The 20,640-nt window shown below is 47.4% G+C and overlaps 1 protein-coding gene across 1 annotated transcript in view; it reads left to right on the top strand.

Annotated features, from left to right (window-relative positions):
• The window catches only part of LOC133343304 (dedicator of cytokinesis protein 1-like), a 316,745-nt gene that overhangs the window by 263,467 nt on the left and 32,638 nt on the right, over positions 1-20,640 (top strand). The window contains 3 exon segments of the mRNA XM_061552782.1: positions 538-638; positions 7,020-7,078; positions 17,988-18,136. Of these exon segments, the coding sequence (XP_061408766.1) occupies positions 538-638; positions 7,020-7,078; positions 17,988-18,136 (309 nt within the window).

The raw sequence follows: 20,640 nt of genomic DNA, 5'->3' as shown, positions 1-20,640 counted from the left end.
TAGATTTTGGTATCATGAGTAGTGAGGATCGCTAAGTGGGTGGATCGTGTCAAGTGCAGTAAATAACTATTTACTTGCGTTTGGTTGCACAGGCGATCTTGCCGAATGTGGGACAAACAGACACTGGTACACACACACACATACGCACAGAGCCATAGCAACACACAAAGACAAAGATCTCCCCTATAGCCTTAACAGACTGCTGAGGCAGGTGCTGTTAGTGAGCACCTATGAAGGCCGGCACGGCACACGAGGGGGTGGGTGGCCAGCACCACACCCCGTCGCCTTTGTTACACGCACCACACACATCGCAGTAGTTGTTTATGCGCGACCTTTGCCATTCATAACTTGATCACATGTCATCGTTATTGAATTATGTTCACACGTTTCTTTTTTTTGCTGTAACCGGGTGTCCGTCGTGTAACGAGGTCTTTGTCGAAAATGAACATGTATTGCCCCAGTGGGTTTTACCTGTGCCAAAAGAAAACCTAACCCTAAAGCACTGACTGTGCCTCCACTCCCCTCCTCTCCCGTCAGCTGTGGAACAACTACTTCCACTTGTCGGTCGCCTTCCTCACGCAGGAGTCGCTGCAGCTGGAGAACTTCTCGCACGCCAAGCGCGCCAAGATTGTCAGCAAGTGAGTGCTCCTCGTAGCAACCAATCAGCTGGTACTGCCACTTTGCCCTTTCAATTGATTTTGGGGAGTATTAAAAAAAAATGTTACGAAAGTAATCGTAAATAAATAAATACTGGGCGCGTGCTAAGTAATTATTTACATATTTTTAATGGGGGCAATGCCAGATTAGCGTTACCTGGGTTTTGTAGCCTGATAATAGTGACTGCATTACGTGTAATGCGTTACTCCCCAGCACTGGTATTAGGGCTTTGTTTAAATGTGTGTGCACTTAATTATAAATGTACCAGTTTAAATAAAACATCACTGCAGCCGTATATCCAAAAGGAAAGTGTGCGGTGGTGATCAACGGTCATTTACACCGCTGCGATAGCGACTTGGAGTTAAGGGGCCCTCCAAGCCTGGCCACTTGGATGCCTGTGGCTCAAATCCCGTGACTCTAATGGCAGAGGCCAAATGTTTACTGTTGCCCCACTTAGTGCGTGTTGCGTCTCTGTGGTGGTGTTCTTGCTGTTGTGTGTCTGTGGTGGTGTTCTCGCTTAGTGCGTGTTGTGTGTCTGTGGTGGTGTTCTTGCTAGTGAGTGTTGTGTCTCTGTGGTGTTCTTGCTAGTGAGTGTTGTGTCTCTGTGGTGTTTTTGCTAGTTCGTGTTATGTCTGACATTCTAGTTCCTTCATTGATGCTATTGCGTGGTTTGTTATGCTCGGAATTTTGAGACGCAATTTGCAACATGACGCTGTTTAACAATGATAATAATATAACATTATTATTTTAATAAGCCGATTCCCTGTGCAGTTTTGTAGAACAATCAACAGCAACCCTCATAATTCTCCAGCGTGTGTGCCTCCTCACTTTATGGGCATGTTCTATAACTCAAACATTACCATATATGTAATTTTAATTTATTATCCACGTGTAAATTTGAAAAGTGAAATTACTTTTTCAAATTGTTTCCACGTTTTGAATATATATTCGGAAATTATGTACGCATAGTTCATAGTAATGTTCGCAGTCAAAAATTATGCGCCAATACTTCGCCGTGCACTTGAATGTAACCTTACAATAGGTGTTTCGAATGTTTGAAACTGCGAGTTTTACCCCAGAGGGTTCAGAATGACCACGTGACATCACCGAAACCAGCACCGCTGAGATCGTTGATTTGAATCTGAGGCAGCCACTCCCTGGCCTATGCCGCTTCTCGAGTTCAGACATGTGATGGTCTCGCCTCGTTCACCAACAACTGCACAAAACGAAACCATACTTTTATCTTTTAATTGATGCTTCCTTGTAGAAATATTCATCTATCAAGGAAAGGCCGTGATAAGTCAGGAGGGATTTTGGACGTCTCGTTATATTCATTATTTTTTTAAAATTTAAAACATTTTCAAAAAGTGGCTAGGTGGCTGAGCGTGCTCATATAATGGCTGTGTTAGAGGACCGAGCTAACATTGCTTAAAACTCGAGTTTGAATTCTCGTTTGCCACCCGTGATTCGAAAGTGTAGCGGGTTGTTCTCATCTGCTTCCTTACCAATGGGAGGCTGCACAGTAAAGCATAATATTGGCTTTCTATTTCAGTTATCCAAACCAAATCCTCAGGGCAACAAAATCAAATAACATTCGATGACCGGACAACTCTAAAAGAGTACGGAGGAACACCATGTAGTGCTGAGTAAGTGTGGCCTATTATTGAATGCCTCAGTAAATATTTTTTTTCTCGGTGTCAGCTTCCAGGGTCGATAGCCTGTGTGCGATGCGCCCACAGTTTAGACGCGTTCCTTCACCGCGTTACGTGACCCTCAAAAGAGCTTTTGCTGGTCAAAACAAGGTCATTTGCTAAACTGTGCAAGTCCGAGAATACGTTTTCCCCTTTATTCTGGCAACAAAACAGGTGTTAAGATGTTAAAACACCAAACTGAAACCAATCGGTTTCAAAGACAATGCATATATTATCAGAGTGTTTTTTGTTTGCATTCTGACCACAAGTGTTGTGGTTAATGCAGACGTGATTCCTTGTAAAAGGTTTCAATTTGGTGTTTTAACATCTTAACACAACTGTTTTGTTGCCAGAAAAAAGGGGAAAACCTCTTCTCATGTTTTGGTATTGGCAAAGGAGGTCCCATGATGTGCAAGTCCAGTCAGAGTGTCTCTCTGCTCGAGTGAGTATGGGGCGGTGGCCTTCTCTCCCGGTAGCCCTGAGCAAGCGCTGGGAATTCCACTTTCCTTAGGTCGGGGGCCCGGTCACTGCATCGGACCAACCACCATTGATTGCCAACAACGCGGCACTTTGTCAACCAAGGAGGGATGATGGGCTGAGTCAACCCCTGACCAGAGTCTGAATCGCCTACCGTGTCTACGAGTTAGTCGGGCACATTAACCTTACACGTTTTTCAAATGTCATCGTTTTAAATTTGCCTTCATTTTGCCTCATTATGTTCATGTAAATCGGATTTAGCCACAGGAACTCCGGAGTCTCGCCCCTTTAAGATGAGGTTGGTGTCCATGCTTAGACGCATACATACGTACAAAGATCCCCCATACAGCCTTCATCTGACTTTAGGGGCAAGTGCTTTTAGTGAGCACCTTTGAAGGCCGGTACGACACACGAAGGGGGTGGGTGGCCAGCAAGACAAACAGAGACACGCACAAGTGCGCGCGCTCGCACACATATGACTCTTTTATGCACACGTTTTGCCACGAGGCATGATTAACATGAACTCCGTTTTTGAAAGGGAAAGCAATTTCGCGAGAAAATTAATTGTGAAACCGTCAAAGCCACTGCGAGCGGGCATTAGCAACGGTTAACCAGCGACGGATGCTGCGGTGTAGTGTTCATCACCAGCGTGTGCCGAATGCTAAGCACGCAAAGCGGCGCCTTTGCTCAAGCCGAGCAGTCGTCTCTGTGCCTCCCCCAGCAGCCCTCCTGGCTTTGCACTTTCACGAGGAGAATTATCGAGGGACGTACGTAAGAAAAGGTTCACGAAGGATGAAGCGATAACACAAATGTCTTTTTTCTGTTGCGTTCAGCCAGTGGAGGTTGGGCCGAGACCAATTGGTTCGATGCTCTTGAGCTCCTGCTTGATTCTCAGGTGTCCAGCCAGATTCAAGCCCAGAATCTCAGCGGTTGCCCACTCAGTGGTCGTCTGATATGGAATTAGTTTTCTGAATCTCAATTGAACTCAATTGCTGTCGGGCGGTAGCTGCTGATGTGAAGATGGGTACCGCTGTTTAATTCCTTTAGGTCCCAGGCTGTTTTGCTCTGAGTTTTAACTGAAGTAAATATGAAAGTTTTTTTTTCAGTGCAGCAATTTAATGGTTTCATCCCAGTAGCTAAAAACTGTACAAAGTTTAATGTTTTTGTGACTTCATTTTACGCTTTCCATCTCTGGGGACTAAAAAATGTAATGTTTGATTGCATTACAAATAAACACTTTTAACAAAGAGTAAAGAGGGTTTGGAAGAGAGAGACCTGCTAGAGAGTTTTCTAAAGTATTCTTGTTCATCTTGAGTCACTGCCCAACACTGTGATATTCCACTTTTTTCCAAAACTAAATGTTCTCAGCTCATAATGATGATTTCCATGGCACAGCGACAATGTAATTATACATCAGCTGCTAGACAAGATTGCAAAGTGCCTTCAACGGTCTTGAGAAATTGGTATTCGACAATGGCCTGTTGTAAATATTAATGCGGCAATGTAGTGTAACGCACCCTTATCGCTGTTTTCCTGTAGCTTGTTGATCAGTGCAAATTGGATTCGTATCCACAAAGCAGGACATTACATAAAGACCTTGTTACATGCAGCCATGGCCTAAATACTTTCATTACTCACACATCCTTCAGCCACAACTTTTTCACCAGCCGCTGCTCAAAATTTCATCATGGAATTGGAGCAAAACGAGAATAACACAGGAAGATAATTGCACGCGCGATGAACTGAGTAATTTGGCCATTCGCAAGCGCGCTCGCTCGTGTCTCTGCCGTTCCTCCCAGCAGCGCTGTTGGGACGCACAACCGAGCACTCCCGGCCCGGGTCCAGCTGTTAACTAATAACAAAACTGAGCTCCTGTAATGCATCACAAACAAGCTGTTGGTTTAATACCAGCGAAAACCCCTCCTGGCCTCCACAGCAAGTGCCCAAGCTTAATGGTGCTGTTTACCATTTTCCGTAGGCGTGCTTTTATGTTAGGCCTTCACTCATTGTGTTGCACCCCCCCCCCCACATCCAACCCCCCCTACAGCAAATGAATGCCAGGCAAGAGACGCCGAGTCTTGCAGCTCACGTTAAACCTCCTCGTGGTTTTGTCCGCCGCCAACGTATTTAAACCAGAAGTGTCGTCTCCTGCTACAGTCTCCTGCTACCGTTCCTGCCGCGGGGCGTTGGGCGAATGTAAACGCGTGGCTCACAATGACGCAGTTGGGGGGGGGGGAATAATCCAGCACCTTGCATTTCTCTCACACCCGTTGTTTTGTCATCGTTATTTTCCATCACCAGCTACATTCCGATCGTGCCGCCGTCGCGGGGGAGACGTGCAGGGAATTCGTTTCTCCTGGTTCACCCAGGAAAGCTTCACCGAGTCTCATGACTTTTATTTAGGAGGATCCTGCCATGTTTTTGAAGTGAGGGGGGGGGGGGGGGGCGACGATTGCCACGCAAGTTTCAATTGAGTTTTTTTGCAGGTCACTTTTCAAATGTGGCAAATATGAACCATAATGCCGGCACTTAGTGGCCTTTGCTTGCAAATGATGCCATGGGATCTTCAATATCCACTTTGAAGGTTAATGCACCCGCAGTATTAATCAGGGCGGCTGCTGGATTTGAACCGTGACCCTCTCTGCAACAAATGGCGAACGCGATGCGGCTAATGTCCATGTCGCCAAAATAAAATCCTTTCCAATATTCTGCATAGTTAGCAGACGCGCACATTCTCCGGGTGATTGCACATGATCTCGGAAGCTCAGCTGGTTTGAACCTGTGCACTGTGTTTCCACCGCGCACAACCTGGTTTGTTATAGGCTGGTGCCGCGACTAACGTGGCAAGCCACAGAGGGCATCGCAGCAAACTCTTTGGTGGTGGTGTTGTCTCGTGCTCCGTGCCGTGACCGATCCACTCCGTGCCGTGACCGGTCCGCGTCGTGAAACGCGTTCGAGTGATCCACACAACGCCAGAGTGACAAGACGGCAGGGCGTGTACATAAGGGCCCTCAACTTAAAACTTATTCGTCTTAAGTTGAGTAGCTTAACCGGCTCCTGTTTAGCAGCCACTGCTGCCCCACGCAGCATTAACTGCCCATGTTTCTGGTGATCCATTCATTCCTCTGAAATAATAGGGAGACACGTGGTACGATTACATTAATAGGGAGACACGTGGTACGATTACATGAATAGGAAGACACGTGGTACAGTTACAATGATAGGGAGACACGTGGTACAGTTACAATGATAGGAAGACACGTGGTACAGTTACAATGATAGGGACACACGTGGTATGATTACAATAATAGGGAGATACGTGGTACAGTTACAATGATAGGGAGACACGTGGTACAATTACAATGATAGGGAGACACGTGGTACAGTTATAATGATAGGGAGACACGTGGTACAGTTACAATGATAGGGAGACACGTGGTACAGTTATAATGATAGGGAGACACGTGGTACAGTTACAATGATAGGGAGACACGTGGTAAAATTACAGATGGTGATTGAGGGCTGTTAAGCACAACGTGCCGTAGAAGCGAAACCTTCTGCTTGCTACTTACAGATTCTGTTTTGTTATTCTCTTAAAGTTTGAGTCTTCTTCTTTCTGATGTAAATGCAAAGCAACAGCTGCAATTTCACATTCAGGTGGTCAAGCCAGACGACCGCGTGAGGAGCAGCGGAGTGTGTTGCCGTGATGTCTCTTTTAACGTTTTACTCAAACCCGTATTACAAGATCAGTGATAACAAATTGTGAATTGTTTTCTGTTTGCCGTGGCTCATTCCCAAATTTGTTCTCGAATAGACGCTGTGTGTGTGTGAGAGAGAGAGACAGACACAGATCTGTGAATCACCATCCCAGGTCAAGGCAATAGGTGTTATACAAATGGTCACAGCACTTTGTTTTGAAACTGTGTGTCCAGGATGCATGCTAAGCTGTTAGAATATCATTTGCCGATTGCTTACTTGTGTGCCTGTGTGTTTTTGCATGCGCTTTTGTGTGCGTGTGTGTGTGTGTTTGGCTGTGCGTGTGTGTGTGTGTTTGGCTGTGCGTGCGTGCGCGTTCGATCTGTGCGTGTGTCTGGCCGCGTGATTCCGTACGTGCGCGAGCGCTGCGTGTGTTTGTGCCCGCGTGCGTGCGTCTGTGTGCGCGCGTGCATCTCGACGTGCGTCCGCCACCCTCAGACACGGAGACATGCGGCGAGCCATCGGATTCGAGATCCGGGACATGTGGTACAACCTCGGTGAGGGAGCGCGCATCACCGCAACATCCAACCCAGCGGGCAAATGGCTGTAATTTAGCATCTCTGCCCTGCCTAGGAAACCCCGGGCTGATTGAATGCAGTAATTTCCTCATTTTAATGAATGCTGTGACCCACACCTCACCCTGCGAGTACCCTGCTGAATGATTTGTGGCTTCTGGGAGTTTTGAGTGGCCCGTGCCAGGCACGAAACCTGGCCTGTGACGAACGCAAAGCAGACACATCCACCCTCGCACCAAAGGCGTTCATTTATTTTGTGAAACAGCCACAGACTCCTGTTGTGTGTGGTCAGCAAGAACGAAAGCGGAATGCTGGGAAATTCTGTCAAAATAATTCTCAGTCGTTGCATCCTGGATGGCAATTTATTTACTTATTATTATTTTGAATTGTCCCAAGTGCTAAGGATAACCCGAGGGAAGGTTGGAAAGTTTTTCTAAGATTAATAAAAACGTACATATTCCACGATCATCTTTAAAACTCTTTAAAATTAGAGCTGTCTTTAATCATTGCATACAAATGCAATCATCTTGATCCACATTTAGCCAAGTTGAAAATCTCACTTGGCAGTCTTAAACCACTGGTTGTCAAATTCTACATTCCTATTGCAGGGACCAGCCTTTTAATTTGATAAACAACAGCCCACTTTCCATATCCACTGGACTGCTTTTCATTGAACTCGGCCTCGCGGTTGAATTGGCAAACTCCTGACTGTGAGTTGCCCTCTCGGTCACGAGAACCACCTGTCCAGATAACCGCAGTGCGCAGGAGCGGTTGAAAAAGCCACGCCGTTCGGAACAAAGCTCCGTGACCATAAACCTTCACTGGGCCCACTGAAGTTCATCTCTCTGCCTTTTCTGAGTGGTTTATACGTAAGTCCATAAATTCTTGCCTTGACAATTCACACGTATTTTTGCCCATCGCGTAATTGTAACTCGGTGTGGTGGCGCGGCGGCCAGCCATTATGCGAAGTGATTACGAGACTCCGGCATCAAAGACCAAACCAAAGTCATCAGTCGCAAATTCCCCTTGCAGAAAGTAAACACAACGGCATGAGATGAAGGGGTTATTACAGTCACTGCCGCCGCTGCTGCCACCACACCTCGTCGTCAGTGACATCCTTTTTGCCAGTTCCTAAAACTGTTACGGTCGACGCCTCACCTCCCAAGCTCTGTTCTCACACGACGCCTCACCTCCACGCTCTGTTCTCACAGTATCCCAACCTCTGGCTCAAGGTTTTCCCTTGAGTTGCTTCCTTCCCCGTGCCACTCCCATGCCGGTCGCAATTTACCTGCCCTTCACCCTGCTGCACATATCCCAAATGCATCACAACCTCCTGTTGATTTTATTACTGTTTACGGTGTGTTCCTGTTCTATTCTAACATACAAGGTGCTTCTAACATCCGATTATGAGCTACCCAGCTTTCTCCACATGCCCCTTTAATCAAAGTTCAGTCGGTTATTTTTCGGTTCTTTTTTTCAACGCTACCTTTTTGACCCTGACAGCAACACAGGCATCACTTTTGCATCAAACATCTTTCTCGTTAACTCAAGTTAATCTCTCTAGTCTTTCAAATTGGCTTATATAGCCCATTAAAACTTGACTTGACAATGAGTTGACATTCTTCTCACAATGCCCCACGAGCTTAAAGCAACGTCTCCGAGATCGCCTCGGCTGCAAGTACCTGGGGCAGTACCAGCGTAACACAGACACACGCACTCAAAACATCGCTCAGACCCACACATGGGCAATGCTAAAGCCTCGACAGCGGCTTAAAGTGGTTTGCGTGGAGCCTTGAAGCAAGTTGTTGGCTCTTGCGATTTTTACATTTATTCATTTTCTCTTCCTTGTTTCAGTCACGGCCCCTTCTCCCTCTGATGTGTCTTCCACGTCTGTGTGTTTGGCTCTCTTGGAATAGGCATCCTTTCCAAAAAACATGCATTTATATTTAATTGCGCTGAATATTACATGCTCGCTTTATTTATTATTGGCCGAGCACTACCTTGTCTGTATTTTTCTCTGCGTCCTTCTTATTCCTTACGGCCTGTCACCATCAAACATTTCCCGAAGGTGGCACACAATCAGAAGACCGCGCGATCTCACGGAAAAAAAAAAAAAAATTGTATTCCGAGAGCAAATGGTTTTCAAAATTGAACGAGAAAAAAACTAATTTTGTCAACGTTACCGCTTGTGTCTGCTCCGATTGTGTGCCCCGGTTCACAGACGGCTGTGGTCTGCTGCACGGCTAAGCAGTTATGGAAAACGCATTCACAGTGGTCTTGCCCTCTCCGTGACTTTTGTTTCCGCGTCGAGTTTTAATACGTGGGAGCGCGCCAAACACGGTAAAAAGTTTTAGCGGATAGCAACGTGCCCCCGCAACTGTTTAATTCTCTGAGCTTTGATCATTGCATCGCTGCGTTTATTTTGCCAGTCGTTCATTCCCGGAATAATGGAAGAGGTCACTCCTTTCCCTCTGCTGGTCTTCGAGTCTAGAATAGCCATTATTGTACAACTGCCTCGAATCTCTGGCCCTTCTCTGTTAAAGCTCTTGTTCTTAACTCATGCGGTTGTCTGTCTCTCTCTCTTTTTACACTGCTTCTTTCCTACATCTTAATATTTGCATTGCAATATGCAAACTACTTTGTGACAGTGAACTGCACTTCCCATAAATACAGAACGTGTAACTGTAGTCCGCTGTTGGTCCCAATAGTTGCAATTGCTTATCATGGCATGTACGTATCCGCTAACCTCGTATGCCATTTAACACAATTATGAAAATGGTACAGAGCGTGCTTAATGTTTCTAAACGTAATTCAGATGCTCACAAAGTCAGTGTCACCAATTTTAAACGAGCTTGGAGCTATGCTGATCTTGTCTATCCGTTGCACTTCCACTCTGTAAGTTCAGAAATGAAACTCGTAAGCTTTAATCCTAGATTGGAAGCTTTCGTAACTGCAAGGATTCATACGCTTAGTTTTTTCGGTAAAGTCACGTAGGTAAAAAATTTTAATTAAATTAATAAAAATAAAAAAATAAAAATCACGACGTTTCGGAGGCAACACAAGTCTCCGTCATCAGGTGGGACCGTCACAGCCAGACACAGCAAATCTGGCTGTGACGGTCCCACCTGATTACGGAGACTTCTTCTTGGTTCTTTCGGTAAAGTCACGTAGAAGGAAAATAATAAAAATAAAACATTATAAAATTATTCTCACGACGTTTCGGCCGCAACGCAAGCAGCCGTCTTCAGGTGGAGAACAGGTCTGTCGAGAAGGCAGAGTCTGAATGACTTGTGTTGCCTCCGAAACGTCGTGATTTTTATTATTTTATTTTTTATTAATTTTAATTTCATTTATTACCTACGTGACTTTACCGAAAAAACTAAGAGTATAAACTCGCAAGCGTCCGATTGTGTGTTGTGTGCTCTATCTGCAGCACCATCCATCCATCAACGTCCTTTGGCTTTGCTGCCTGGGTGGGCATTAATCATTCACAAGCGTAGGCCAATGTCACCGTGCTTTAAATCTTTTTTGTTTCACTGCCACCGCATAATTGTGATCCTCCAGCATGCTTCCTTTCTGTTTAAAAATGAGATAGATAATGAATCTCAGTGGCGTGCCACCCGGTTCAATCAAAGTTGCTTAATGCTCACAGCGGTGAGCCCAATGCAGCTTTTGTAGCTCTCCTTTTCACTTTTTTAGACGACGCTTGAAAAACGCTATCCAGGCTAGGATTGTGTTGCTGCCCTTCACAAATCCGAAGCGGCATTAATCATTGAGCGAATGGTGCCCCTTCTGGAAATTACCTTGATAAGATGGGAATGGTCTTTTGTGTTCAGACTGCACCCCGTTCAGGTGAAGGGTTATCCCTGCCAATGCATGATGTATGTTCCTCTGCGAGATAATGTGCCTCCCGGCCCATGGATCCTAACACCGAGATGACTTTTTGCTCATCAATATTGCGAGACCACATTTAATTATGCCAAGCCGCACGTGGACAACATAAGAACGTTTCCAACGTTTTTATTTCCACACACACACACACATATACACATACACACAGTAAAAACCCTTCTTATCTTACTCCCTCTGAGTTGTGTGTTCCTCTTGCCCATGCACTTTACTATTATACGTGTGCTAAATTCCTCCCGTTATCGAGCCTTTGCATGGAAAATATGTGACCCAGAAAGAGCAGACAACTCATTGTATCACGTGAGCTTTTGCATGATTCAGAGTTTGGTTTGGACAGAAATTCTACATTCACGGGGGGAGGGGGGGGGGCGGGACACTCAAAATGTAGCACCACAGGAACCAACTTGCTAGACTGCCATCTCCTGGACACACAACGACCTCTGTGATCCCCAACCCTGAACCTCTAAAGCGCCGGGGTCACAGGCGCGTGCCGTCACGCTCAAACCCTACAATAGAGATCTACAACCGACTATCCACCATGGTGTCAACCACAGGCACTGTTCAACTCTGGTAGGTGAGCGTTTTGCACACGGTACGATCAAAATGTGACCCATGAATTACAAGTCACTGGATTACAGGCATTTAACTCAGAACTGTTGCCAGATAGACCTTTGAGACGTTTAACCAAATCCCCCCCCCCCTCCAATCTGCTCACTGGACCGAGTCGGAGTTGTCACCTTCATTGCCAGGGTGAGACGTCTTAACGGCAGCCTTTTTCTTCACAGGGGGCCAATATGGGTAATGGGGGAAGAGGGAACAATGGGTTGCTGCTATTAACAAACAACACGTGTTCAATGGTGGAGAGCAGCAATTAAAGATCTTTCTTGGCAACAGCAGCGTGACGGGTTGCATGGCCAGCACGACCGATGTATAAGCTGGCGGATGCTGTGACTGATCTCTCGACTCGCAATCAGAACGTCACGGGGATCACGCCCCAGTTGTGGTCGGCTCAGCCGATCATTTCTCCAAGGTCGATCAAATTGGCACCACTTTGCAGGAAGTCATCAGTGGTGATTCCGTGCAAAGACCGGCACTGTCACCACCCGTTGGAATGTGCATTTGCACGACTGCCTCTGGGCCACCCGGCAATGCCGCTTTGAGTAGATGTACAATTTGACTTGAATTGCGAGCCAAAGTTCAGCCTCTTTAAGTGTTTTAAAGGCCTCTAAATCCCATATTATTGTCAAGCAGCTTTCCAAAGGGCCAGGCAGAGGTAGCACGGAGGGCCTCGGCATGCCGTGCCTGGCAATCCATAGCAGTGTCCCCTCATCCGATTTCTCTAGGGCCCAAACCTTTGCGTAAGGGATATGTATGACTTGAGAAGATCAATACATCAAGCGCACATGTTAACAGCCCCTGGCTGTGTAATGCATGGGCCTGCGAATGACCTTTGCGCAAACCCAAATTGCTTTTCTGTTTTTGCCTTGCGCTTTTTTTCTCGACGGCGACACCGTCCCTGCTTTTAGGAGGCACTCAGAGGGACCCTAAGCGAGTAATCGCTCCTTGAATGTATTAAGATCGAGTAAAGGAGGTGCGAAAGCGATCGTGGGAGACCTGGGGGGGGTGTGGGGGAGACGAGTGAAAAGCTGTGTTTGCCGTTACAAATGCGTTTGAGGGGACGGACACATTTTTAGAATCCCACTCTCGCCTGCCAGCTATTTTTTTTTCATTTTTCAATTTTAATAAACTTCTTGTGTGCGATCGGCGTAGGCGCAGACATGCATTTAGCGCAACAAACTGCAATGCGGTCATATTTTTGTTGCCAAATGTCAATCGAAATTGTCTTTGTGTCAGCATGTGAATTGGCACTCTTGTGTCTGATTAGCTGGGATGGAAACAAAACTCTTGGTCTCTTGAAACTCAATCCAAAGCCTGCAAAAAGAGTGGCTTTGTGTTGCTAGAGCTTAATTAGTATTTACAACATCTAGCCCAGTGGCACTTCCGTGAGAGCAATTGATCTGCAATCAACTTTGCCTGCTCAAATCTCCATTAGCGGTTGACCCAGCCCATTGGCCCTCTGGATTCATAAAATGAGCACCGCTTAGTTAAACGTCCATTGTGGTTCTCCTTGGGAGAGACGTGACCTCCGTCGCAGCATTGTGGAATGACACGGTTTACTCGACGCTTGTCACTGTCGGTGAAAACGAATCTATGCTTGTTTAATGAGACAGACTTTTGACTTGAGGCAACCACAGCACTATAATTTCCAACCCGAGTATGATTATGACCTTATTTTCCCGAAAGCAAGTTGACACCGTCACCGCGGCAGGTCATTGCCTTGCTGCCCCTTCCACTCCCCACTAATCGCCCAGTCTTTGATCACACCGCTTGCACGGGCGTCGACCTGTCTCCATGGAACGCTCGCCGCCCGTCTCCTCAATCATAGACTTGGCTGTCAGGTTTTTAAAGTTCAACCCCGCAGTCATTACTTTCCCCGTCACAGCTCCTATGACCGATCTCTTCCCTCGCGCTTATGTTTTGTAAACAATGCGTAGCGGGTGCGCGCGCACATGGATGATCGTGTCGTGGTGTGCGCACCGATGGCTCGCACGAATACTTATAATTTGCAGTTGCTTAGGCAACCCTAAAGGCTTGGAATGTAAAGCAGCCAGCAACGTGAAAGTGCGAGTCATAGCGCAACAGATCCGAACAAACACACCGATTGAGCAAGGTGTCTAGAGCTTGGGGGGGAAACAACATTGATCAATATGAGGAATCAAAGGTGTAACGCAAACGTTCTGTCCCGTTATACGTGGCCGTTTAGCACGTCGCCGATGGGAAGAAACAATCGAGTGAAACAACTCCCTGAGGTTAGAGGCGGTATTAAGGCACGATGCTCGTGGGAGCAGCGACCGTGGTAGTCGAAGCAATAACAGAAGGGCGAGTCAACAGCCAACGATGGCGAGAGAGTGGCGAGAGTGTTCCAGTGGTGTTTAGCACGGACTGCGCTGTGATCCAATCAACCCAAGATTCATTCCTGGCCCAGCACACCCCAGTGACAAGCCGAATATGACTTGCAGACTCACCGGGCTCAACTCAGCCTCCTTGAGTACCTGGCGGTCAGTGCCGAGGTTGCCAAGGTGGTGTTTTCTCTTGTCCGCTGCTCCACCAAGCAGCGTCGCGGCTTCGTTGGGCGCTTGCTCGCAACGCTTCCCCCCCCCTACAATCTGTAGCGATTAACTGAGAGTTAAAAGTGGTTGTCTTTTACGGACGGACTGGCTGCTATTATATAGTGTCTTCCATCCCCTTCAGGTACTCAATGCGAGAAAGTAGAAGTGCCGCAGTGGTCAGCGTCCCGCGCTATTGAACCCGGCCACCTGAGTTGAGTTCCCAGCCGCAGCGACCATTTGTGGCGAAGTGGTATTGGAACTGGTTCTAAGCCTTTCCTCTTCACCAAACGGCAATGACTGGCATCAGTTGCCGGATTATCCTATCCTCTATATGCTACGAGCCACGCACTTTAAAGGGCCCCGCGCTAAATGCTTTCAAGCTGTCAATTCCGGTTCAGTGATTCTGCACTTGCTCTATTACTATAGTACTATACCGCCTTCAACTTTTATGAACGACTGGGTGTTTAAGGTTAGCAATTTGTCGTTTTATCCGGCTGTATAGCAAAATGAAAAAAATACAATTACTTTACTATGCAAGTAAAAAATGTGTGTTAATATTTACGTGTTTTTTTATTTATTTAGGGCCCCTTCATAAAATGTGCTACAGGCCCCGCACTAGCTTAATCCGGCGCTGACTAACATGGTGAAGTTGGGTCAAATAACTCACACGGCCATCATCGCGTGGATTGGCAGAGCCGTAAAAAAAATATTCTAATTCCGTAACTACGGAAAACATTCCCAATTAGGATAACAGAAAATTACTCCACTCTTACAGATGAATTAAATAGAATACTGGGGATGCGCTCCAAATATTTGAATGAATACGAAAATGAAGGCTTGTGTATGAAAAGTTTGAAGGATGAAAATAAATAACTAGTATGGGATTGATCAAAAGACCAGAAATGACATCGCTACTGTGACATCACTTCCACGCCTTTCCAACTTAAAGTGGTGTCACGTGCCATGGGTCACGTCACTCGTGTTAGCAATCATAGACTTGTTTTTGTTATTCGTGCATAATGTAAATATCTGAAAATCTGAAATATCCCAAATTGTGTTTGTAAATCTGAAAATGTATTGTATTCATTTATAATATAAATATATATTATTATTTTGTATTAACTTTATTTTCATTATTTTATAATTTTTCTATTTACGGGACTTTACCGAAAGAACCATAGAATATATATTCTTGCTGTTTACTGCATAATTACATATTTTTCAACTTTAGGAGCTGTAAATATTTGTCTTCAGTAGGATGCATTTTCTTTTCAAGAAGCACCTATTTATTTGATGTTTTGAGTAAAACATAAAATAAAAACACGGCGAATGTTCAAAGGTCAATAATCTTGGTCACACAAAGGAGACGTTGTTGTTGTCGTCGTTCTAACGTTGGTGGCTGCACTGTGTGGGGCCGTGCTGAGCGCTGCCAGCGCCAGCATGAGTGTTCATTGTTTCTGGCACCGTGCCCGACACACGGACGTGCCCCGCGGGCAGCCTCCTGCCGGAATGACCCGTCGCGTCTCCACCTCAATTCCATGCATCCCCTGCGTGGTGTAACGTGCACTCTGAAGCCGAGGTTGGGGCGGGGGGTGGCGGATGATCGGGGGTTGGGGGGGCGGTGTAAATAAAACATGAGCGGTGCACAGCCAGTGCCTCGCCACGCAAGGCACGCGCCGCTGTGCATTAATTGGCAGATGAGGGCTTGTGATGACATAGCGGGGCATCTGCACGCTTAGATATACCCGTGTGTGACACACGGGTAGTGCGTTCGATCAGTTTCTCGAAGCGCTGAACGCTGGCACTACCAATAATCACATCCCTCATGGATTCAGGAAGCCCCTACATTCCACGCTGGCTTCCAGAATCGAAAATACCGGCAACCCGGATGGACATAGGGGCTGCCCGAATAAAGTCATGGAAATGTGGCATGAGAGTCTTGGGAATTCAGTGACTCCGGCCACAAGGCCCTGGGGGCATTACTGCGACATCTGGCGGCCGCCGACCCCACAAAGGCCCAGCGAGGAAAGATGTCTGAGAACTGTCGCTGCACACATGCAGACATCAAACAAACCCATCAAGCAAGGTGCACAGGACGGGAGGTCCAGAAAGAATAATGCAGGAACCTCCAGCAGTGCCCAGCGTCATCCCACGTAACATGTGCCCGATATACATTGGAGGAGATTATCGTGGCAATATTATCCATAATAAAGGCCTATGTGTCAAACGTGGCAATATTGGCCACCAATATTGCCACGTTTGACACTGCCGGGATGGACGGCATTTACCGAGAGCTCCTCGAAACCCTGGGAACACAAGCGAGACGGCCGCGGAGGGATCCCAGCACAGAACCTCAGCACGTGGACGCAGGCAAGAGTCATCGCCCTCCTGCTGCAGCAAGCAACGTGCAGGAGGGCCCCACCAGCTCTCGTCCAGTCTCTCGCCTCTCCACCGCAAAGGAAGCGTTGAGATTCATCATCGGTGTTTGCGTGAGATCTAGACAATTATGGAAATTTCAGAGTCATAATGAAAACATTTCTGCTCACGTGTGCAGTGTGGCAGTGCGCTCGTCTTTGCAGACATCAGTCAGTGGTGAAAATTCTATGTTTCCATGGTAGGGGTTGGTCAATCTCCCCATAGGTTTCCCACTGTCGAATTCTCACAAAGAAGTGTAAATGTATGTATCCCCCGGAGGCAAGTGAGGCCGAGTCACTCCTCGATCAGGATTTGAACCTGTAGAATTTTTACTGTGAGGCGAGTGCTCTGACGGTTAGTTAGGAAGGACATTTGTTAGCTTTTTTTAATGAGTTTTTGGGATATGGCTTATGAGATCATCGTACATTTCTTCCACGTTGTGTTCCTAGATGTTTCATGTTTAATAGTAGGTGGCAAACTTTGGTAATTCCCTGGAGACAATGTCCGATTCAACTCGGCCCAGTGGCAGCGTGCGCTGCACTGGGCTGCTTGGTCACCGGCATTTACAGTCAGCCCACGCTTACACAAATCCCCCAGCGTGGAACATTAGCACTGACCTCATTACTTGGATGGCCAGCTGTGTTGCAAAGGGAACGTAAGCATTTTTCATGTTGGGCACTGCATGTCCACCCGCACCGCCGATCGGTCGCGTTTTAATGGAGCAAATATTAAAATTGATTAAAGTGTCTTTTTTCGCATCCAGAGGTGGCCGAGTGGCTCTGGGGGCTCCCCATGGCCACGTCGGAGCTACTGAGCCAGCGTCGCTGACACTTCCCGGGTTCAAATCTACGTTTCAACCACCCAAACACCGAGCGGGGTCTCGGTAGTAGGGAAATTGCTGGTCTCAGATGCACTTCTGCGGTCGGCTGGAACGCTCTTCCTTCCGATATTAGGAAGCATGCTGGAGCTATGCGCTTTTAAATCATCTAGATTGAAAATTATTTCTACATAACTGCTTTTTGTGTTTGGTTTGTTGTCCTTCCCCCGTAACTTGGCTTAGCACGGTTGGCTACGTACAGTGTGAAATAAGTTCAACGTACATATAATAGGTTATTACTGCACACACCACACACAACTAAAACATTGATCGTTCAGCTTTTAGGGACTGCTCTTTTTAAATTTTACATTCCTTTGGAAGAGGCCAGTCTTTCTTCAGGACAACCGCTGTCAGACCTCCCAAAGAGCGGTTCTCATTTTATTTGAAACCGGAAACGCGGTTATCCGAGTCAGCCGCCAGCTTGCACTTGAACTCAACAAAACAACCTTCTGATTGTGGTTGCAGTGCCTCTGCTGCATCCCTAGTCACGTGTGTGGTGCACGCGTGCCCCTCCGCACAGGTCCCCACAAGATCCGCTTCATCCCCGAGATGGTGGGACCCATCCTGGAGATGACTCTCATCCCTGAGACCGAGCTACGCAAGGCGACCATCCCCATCTTCTTCGACATGATGCAGTGCGAGTACCACTTCAACGGCTCCTTCAAGAAGGTTCGCGCCAACCGGCCCACAGCATCGTTACGCAAAGCGCGTTTTGGTACACCGTTGGCATGGGTATGCGCACGGTAAAAGTGCAGGTGACGCACGGGTCTGTAGTCCCACGCTGTGGCGGCGAGGGTTGGTGGATCACCGCATGAATGTTGTGAAACTCCCTGTCCGTGGGTGTCGAGGAAAAGCCGTACCAGAGATCGGCAGGAGAAGGCGGTACAGCAATAATGTGGACTCACCCGTTCTGTCTGTCTTGGATAGAGTGTTTCCCCCTTACCCGTGTGGGTTTTCTCCGGATGCACCGATTTCCTCCGGCATGTAAACATACAATAATTGACCGATAACACCTTAACATATAGAGGACTGCAGTACTTGGGCAATTGTTGGCACCATTTCATTGCATGGCTGCCTTCTCGCTTGTCTGCGGTTCCTCACGCCTCTATAACAGTGAGCGGACACTGTGCGCATTACAAGTGGCTATTATAAGTATTTTAGGTGTGCCATCATCATCGTCATCAGCCACGATTAATCCACTGATGATTGAAGCCCTTCCCAAGCCGTCGCCACCCCGTGCGCTCCTGCGATGTCGCAATCCATTTAGCGGCGCGCACACGAGCTGATTTTATCCTCTCGGGCACCTTTGCTCGTGACGACAGTGACAAAGATCCGAGCCATGTAATTATTTACGTGTTAGATGACATCCATTTGGACCAAAGAGTAAACCACTGTAGTTTGTGCTCCTTCAGCGGAGGAGGAACAGCAGCAAAACTGCACAAAATGTATCCTGAAGCCCTCTCTCGTCATGGCGAGCAGACCTCGGCATTGGCATTTTGCTCCTGGACATAATGCAATGCGCGTAAATAGAATAGGAGATTAAAATATAGAAAATGGATTCTTGAATTCATCTGTGTGGAGCTTTTGGTTGTTGGAACGTTGAATTCGTGGGGTTTCTCCTTTCAGTTTTTGTAGTTTTCTCTGATATATCAAAAACTCAAACTTAACGGTGAGATTTTTTCAGAAAAATACAGAATAATATGACATCATACCCCCCCTAGCTTTACTAACATGAGTAATGCTTTGTGGGACGTTGCGAGCGGCTACTTTTAACTTTCCCCAGCCACTGACCGCATCCACTGACCCCAACCTCTGACCCCAACCTCTGACCCCAACCACTGACCCCAGCCACTGACCCCTGCCACTGACCCCAACCACTAACTCCAACCACTAACCCCAACCACTGACCCCAGCCACTGACCCTAGTCTCTGACCCCAACCACTGACCCCAACCACTGACCCCAACCACTGACCCCAACCACTGACCTCAGTCTCTGACCCCAACCACTGACTCCAACCACTGACCCCAACCACTGACCCCAGCCACTGACCTCAGTCACTGACCCCAGCCACTGACCTCAGTCACTGACCCCAACCATTGACCCCAGTCACTGACCCCAGACACTGACCTCAGTCACTGACCCCAACCACTGACCCCAACCACTGACTCCAACCACTGACCACCAAACACTGACCCCAACCACTGACCCTATCCTCTGACCCCAGCCTCTGACCCCAGCCACTGACCCCAGTCACTGACCCCAGTCACTGACCCCAGCCACTGACCCCAGCCATTGACCCCAGCCACTAACCCCAGTCTCTGACCCCAGTCTCTGACCCCAACCACTGACCCCAGCCACTGACCCCAGACACTGACCTCAGCCACTGACCCCAACCACTGACCTCAGCCACTGACCCCAGCCACTGCCCCAGCCACTGACCCCAGCCACTGGCCGAGGGCGGTGGGTGGAGATGAGACCCCTGGTGTATAGGATGTGTTGTATTTACACTCTCCGTTCCCCACCCCCTGCACGGCTTCATTTCTCATTTAGTGCGATTTTATAATGGCTGGCGAAATTAGAGTGGCTTTTGAACCTCTGCCATAATCTGTCAAGGCTTTGCCATTCAATTATGGATGAAAAATAATAAAGTGAGAACGTATTTTTTTCTCGAATAAGCCCTGCCCATGCCACCACGTTTCAAAACGAATTCTACAAAGAGAACTGACGGTGTTCACTTAGATCCACCACTTGGGCCCAGTGCCAAGGGGAGGGGCCCTGTTTGTCAAGGGGCGTCACGGTAGCAAGATGTTAACTGCCTCGCCCGGTATGCAGGAGGTTGTGGGTTCGGGAGTTGGCATGTTGTCTCTCTCCATGGTCGTGTGGAGTTTTTTCTGGGCTTTTCCCTCCACATTTAGAAACACGCATTTCGAGTATTTGGCTGTTATATACATTTCCACGCGATAAGCCACTTCGGTGAATTATCCTTTGTGGCCAGATCGTTTCTGAAAAAGAGATATGTAGCTCGGTGTGGTTAAAATAAAATACAGTTATACTTTATAGTTTAGTTTGATCAGGGATGGCATCCCCACCTCCTTCAGCAGGATCATTACGGCCGGCGGGGACGTGCCATTAAACCCAGGGAACGTAGTGCCCTCTGACATCGCAGAACGT

The sequence above is a fragment of the Lethenteron reissneri genome, chromosome 17 (assembly GCF_015708825.2).
Source record: "Lethenteron reissneri isolate LAM-NWPU_2019-01 chromosome 17, ASM1570882v1, whole genome shotgun sequence".
In the NCBI taxonomy this organism is placed as follows: domain Eukaryota; kingdom Metazoa; phylum Chordata; class Hyperoartia; order Petromyzontiformes; family Petromyzontidae; genus Lethenteron; species Lethenteron reissneri.
Note: the sequence above shows the minus strand (reverse complement) of the source record. Positions and strands in the feature narration are given on the sequence as shown.